At 38.0% G+C, this 6,000-nt stretch overlaps 1 protein-coding gene across 1 annotated transcript; it reads left to right on the forward strand.

Annotated features, from left to right (window-relative positions):
* Window positions 1-3,904: 3,904 nt before the first annotated feature.
* LOC110926344 lies at window positions 3,905-5,664 on the forward strand. The gene is made up of 4 exons (XM_022170087.2): window positions 3,905-4,608; window positions 4,695-4,935; window positions 5,017-5,134; window positions 5,249-5,664. The coding sequence occupies exons 1-4, from the start codon at window positions 4,070-4,072 to the stop codon at window positions 5,338-5,340; spliced, it is 990 nt and encodes a 329-aa protein (XP_022025779.1). The 5' UTR covers window positions 3,905-4,069; the 3' UTR covers window positions 5,341-5,664.
* Window positions 5,665-6,000: the final 336 nt, after the last annotated feature.

Genomic DNA, 6,000 nt, shown 5'->3' on the forward strand with positions numbered 1-6,000 from the left:
TATACGATAGAGAGAGTCATGTTCAACAATATGATCGGATTGCTCTTATCTCTATGTGTTGACATGGCTATTAACATCTTACTTAAGCTTCTCAATCGACTCGAGCCACATAATTTTTTTTCGGTATACAAATGAAACAAATAATTTACTAAACTTAGGCCTAGTTTCAGTTTTATAACAACTTGTTTTCGACTTCGTCATGCCTAAAATTACTCACCCCTAAGAGGAAATGTTTGCTTTATCCCACCCTCCCTAAATCAAACCAATAGCTTTGGTATAAGTTAGGCTCCTAACATGTTAGGTTCCTAACATGTACACTTGATTGGTTGTTTAAAAATATTGTTTTCTATAACTAACATACCAAGATTCATGTCACATTAAAAAGAATAAACTTATATACTTTATGGTATATATTTTTTAGTGAAAGTGTATTGTACATCGTACGAGCGTACGAGATTTCAAGTTCGCATGTTGTAAGACAATCTTGTATGCGTCGTACGATAAAACCCATATTTTTTAAGTATCTAATCTAACTTATAATAAAAGACTCAAAATAATGTCACATGTCATTCTCTCCTTCAACCTCATAAATTTTATTTATAATTATTTAATAAATTTCTTTTAATATTAATATTAATATTAATAACTAATATATAGATATCATTTATTTTTATCCTTATCTTAATCTAAGATTATTAAATAACTTTAATTTTGCAATTTAGACCCTTTTGTATTTTTATTTTTAACCCAAATTTTTTCATCTTTTGCAATTTAATCCCAACTTTTTTTATTTTCAATTTTGGTCCACCACACTTATCATCTTTCTCAAGTTTTTCGCTTCGTTATAAATTTTGTGAGTTAATGCACCATAACGTGCGTGTGAGGTTTAACATTTTTTCATATATTTTTTCCCGTTTGACTAGCGCGTCGCAACACATCTATTTTTCTCCGTTTAACAAGTTCGACTAACGCGCGGGTCCTAGATTGACTTAGTTATTTTTTTTCTTTGTTTTACGTTTCGGTTTAATTTCTCTGCAACGAGCGTTCGTGATTCAAAGATTTTACATTTGTTTTTCGCTCGGTGTTATTTTTTTCGTTTTTATTTAATTTGTTTTTACGAGCTTTTCCGGTGTTGGTGGTCGCTGACAGTGGTATAACATAGATACTACTTGATACAGTTTTACAACAACCGCTGCAACGCGGGGGCTTAATACTAGTACATATTAAGATATTTGAGATTAAATATGTTGAAACTGTTGTTTGAAAATATAAACTAAAGTGTAAACTGCAATTTTACCCCCTGAGGTTAGGGGTCATTGGCATGTCTACCCCCCCTAAGGAAATAATTGCAATTTTACCCCCACTGTTTGCTATTATGTTGCAACATTACCCCCCCCCCCCCGGCCGTCAAAGTCAATAACAGATCTGTTAACTCTAAGTTGAAATTACTATATTACCCTTCCATTTTACCCCCCAACTTTCCTGTTAAGTCGCACAATTACCCCCCACTGGTAAATTACTAATTTGTCCTTTCTTATTACCCCCTGTACTTTGTGTTAATACACAACATTACCCCCTGCAACTTCCAAAACCCTTCCCGCCAAAATCAAAAACCTGATCTATGATTATATAATCAAAAATCTGTGATTTTTGAACACGTAATCTGATTTTGATCATATAAACACCTAATTCTGAATCAATTCACTGAGATTTTGTTTTATTTCTTAAATCATCTGACCTAATTATGATTTCTGAAATCAAGCATAGCATACCTGTTCAAAATCAAGCATACCTGTTCAAAATCAAGCATATCTGATCATGTATGTTGCACTAACAATGTGTTCAGGTATGCTGCACTAACACATTCATGTATGCTACACTAACAACCATTTCCTGCTGCACATTCACTAACAATCTGATCATGTATGCTGTACTAACACATTCAGGTATGCTGCACTAACAACCATTTCCTGTTGCACTAGAATCTGTTATCACATTCACTGATTAAGCACACTCACTGCTGCACATTTTGAGTTGAAAGATCATGTAACTGTCATAACTAGGCACACTTTGATCATGTAAAGATCATGTACTGTCATAACTGTGAATTTTGTTATCAAAATATCAAACATCAACTATGATCAGTAACTGCACATGTATCAAAACATCAAACATCACAACTATGATCCTAACCTGTCATAACTAGGCACATTTTGATCCTAACCTGTATCATCATCATATACCATCATATTGATCCTAACCTGTATCATAACTAGGCACATTTTGATCCTAACCTGTATCAAGAACACCAATATACCATCATCAGAGTATAAAAAAGGCTTATCAATAACACATTACCAACAATGTATCAAACCACTGATTAACCACACATAGAATCTGTGGTGACTATTAACCACACTAGAATCTGTTATGACTATTAACAATGTATCAAACCACTGATTAAGCAAACCACTGCTGCACATTTTGACTATTAACCACACTAGAATATGTGGTGACTATTAATCACACTAGGCACATGTAACTGCATAACTAGGCACATTTTGATCAAAACATCAAACATCCCAACTGCACATGTAACTGTCATCAACTATGTTCAGTAACTGCACATATAACTATCATCAACTATGATCATGTAACTGTAAACATTGGTCATAACTAGACACATTATATTAAACCAAAAAGATCCTAATATATATACAATTAGATCAGTATTAAACCAAAAGATCCTAATATATTTAACCAAAAGATCCTAATATATAAAACATCAACTACACAACCATTTCCTGCTGCGGGGGAAACTGGAAGTGCAGGAAAGGGCGGCCCCACATTTTCACCACCACGAACACCACAATCGATCGGACTGACCACCGAATCCTCATGTCCACTGCAAACACAAAAAGATCGATGTTTCAATAACCCCCTGTTTTTTACTTGTTCAGAAAGATCGATGTTTATACCTGAAATCAGAGACAACAGGGAGGATTGGTGGTTGTCGCCGGCAGCCAGGTGCATCGGCGGAGCTGGAGTGGACGCCGTTGTGGTCGCCGGAAGTGGAGGTGGAAGCATGGGGTTCTGCGATTCACTCATTGTGGAGTGGAAGCCGGTGGGTGTTGACGTTGTGGTCGCCGTAGCTGGAGTGGAAGCCGGTGGGTATTGACGTTGTGTCGCCGGAGCAATGGAGGTGGAGGTGGAGCTGGATCGTTGGTGGGTGAAGAAGAAGTAGAGTGAGTGAAGCTTAGGGGGTAAGAATGATGGTGGAAGAGAAGTACAGAGAAATTATAAAGATCCAAAGGGTGAAATTACCTTTATGCCCTTTGACCGTTTAAAGATAACATTGACTTTGACGTCGGGAGGTAATGTTGCAACATAAGAGCAAACAGTGCGGGGTAAAATTGCAATTATTTCCTTAAGGGGTAGACATGCCAATGACCCCTAACCTCAGGGGGTAAAATTGCAGCTTACTCTAAACTAAATTTATATATTAATTAGTACCACATATATTAATTAAATTTACTATAAAGTCAATCTTAATTATTAGTTTAATATATCCATGATAGAAATTTTTTCTACCCCATATTAAAAAAGAATAACTTTTGTACACAAAACACTTTTGTAGTGAACATCAGATCTCTTGAGGCTTAAACACATCTAAGATTGACCAGGGTCAAAATGACACAATTGTCACCGTGTAAGGAATATTCCAAAAAAACGAAACGCATATCATCCCGCCACAGCACACACCTACCCACCCATTCCAACCAACCAATAGAAAGACGGCACGTAAGCGAAACTGAAAAAAACGTCCACTTGTTTACCCAGCGCACATTAGCAAACACCCCCGAACGGTAAAATTGGCAGATATAGCCACGTGTCCTAACCCTCCCGCGTCGTCGATCTATCCGTTAACCCTAATCTCTCTCTCTCTCTCTCTCACCTCCCATCCATCCCTCTTCTTTCTCTGCAATTCCTCCGCTCATCTCAAATTAGGCGAATTCACACCTCCTGTTATTCAAAGATTTCCTTAATCTCTTCGTCAAATTCACCTACCATGGGGAAACTTATATGTGATTCTACGACGTCGTCTCCGGTTATCCCATGGAAAGACCCCACCGCCACCGCCGCCCCCGCCCCATCACCCATCACCGCCGTCGATCTCTCCGACCAGATCCTCACCACCACATGGGATGACGTGTCAGGACTCGAAGACCAACAGAAACGACACCTACAACGCCTCCACACCAAAGGAGTCCTCTGGAAGAATCAAGAACAGGCGGTGGTGTTCCGGCTTAGCCACGGTGGAGATGTCGAGGCCGACGGAAACTGCTTGTTCACCGCGTCTCAAAAGGCGATGAATCTGAAGGAGATCAACGCTACAGATCTACGACGGAGGGCGGTGCGACGGTTTCTTGAAGATCTTGGATCTGATAGAGAAGATGTCGATGCGGCGATTAGACATATGTATGCTCCAGATCTGAGATCTGGTTGGGGGATTCATGTTGTTCAAGAAGTCAAATTACTCGCCAAGAAAGTAGATCGACAGAGTCTTGATTCAGCGATCGATGAGCTCGTTAGTCTCGGTATGCAGAGGTATAAAACTTTTAGATCTACTGTATTGGTTTCAGATCTATTGTTTATGTATGAAAAATGATGGTGATTTGTTGTTGGTAATACAGAGAATTGGCTGCAGAGTCTATTTATAAAGAGAGATGTATTGCTGTGGAGAATGGTGAAACCTGGGGCAAGTACATGTTGATATCTGGGTCTCCAGATGATGAGTATAACATCATAACTTTGCAGTACACAGAGGAAGGTTTATTGACTGTGGATGAGAACAGAGAAGGCCATGCTGCAGCTTTTGGAGATGATATAGCAATCGAATGTATTGCTACTGAATTCAAAAGAGAAATCTATGTGGTATGCTTTCATTTCTTTTTCCAGCATTTAATGAAAATGGATCGGTAAGTAACGTTAACATATGTGTGTGTGGATTTACAGCTGCAGGCGCACGGATCAGATGCGATGGTCGACGAAGATAATTGTGTGTTTTTCCTTCCGCATCGTCCAAGGAGTGAAATTTGTGGACCGCCATTCTTTCTGTTCATGAAAGGAACAGGTTGGTTAATTTATCTATCTCAGTAGTACATTAACATTTATAGGTTGGTTAATTAATTCATTTAAGATATAGATGGGTTACTCATATGTGATACAATTGATATTATTATTATAGGTTGGTGTGGAGCAGGGGCTGATCACTATGAGCCCCTAATTGCTCATTCGTCTTCAGTGATTTCCCATGAGAAAGTTGCAATGGTTCTTTGAGAGGTTTTGCAGCAGTTTTGGGTTGGGATTAGGAGGGGGAGGATAATAGGAGGAGGCATTCTTTTCCAAATTTTTTGTTTCGGCTTATTAGAAGAAGATTGAATGAAAATTTTGTTAAGTGTAGTGGTTTATTGGGCGGCTGTTATTGTTGTTGTTCAGGGGTATAGAGTTAATTGTTGGTCCCGAGGGTTAGTTTTTTTTTTTTTTTTGTATTGTTTGGTATCATTGATCAGCAGGAATTGTGCCTGTTTGTTTCTTGTGCCATATTTTTTCATTATATGGCTTCTCCTTCTTCAACTGTTATTTCATTCTCTCTTTTTCTGCTTTTTTTCTTCTTTTTCAACTTAACACCTAAGCTATTCAACATCTACCATGTGTGTTGACTAGAACATTATTAATATATGTTAGAAATTTTTACTGATAAATACATAAGGTCGATGCAAGTGTCAACCGACCCAGAGGTGTATGTTGAATCACCACTTGGCAATGTTTAAACTAATTTAATCAAGGGAAATGGATTTTATCACCCCTAACTAATCAATTTTGGCGATGACACTCCCAACTTTTACTTTGGCTCCCACCATCTCCTTAACATTTAGGTTGCTGTATCACCCCTTTGTTAAATAATCACTAACTCTGTTTGTTTTTAATCCTACGTGT

Source organism: Helianthus annuus, chromosome 17, assembly GCF_002127325.2.
Source record: "Helianthus annuus cultivar XRQ/B chromosome 17, HanXRQr2.0-SUNRISE, whole genome shotgun sequence".
Classification (NCBI taxonomy): domain Eukaryota; kingdom Viridiplantae; phylum Streptophyta; class Magnoliopsida; order Asterales; family Asteraceae; genus Helianthus; species Helianthus annuus.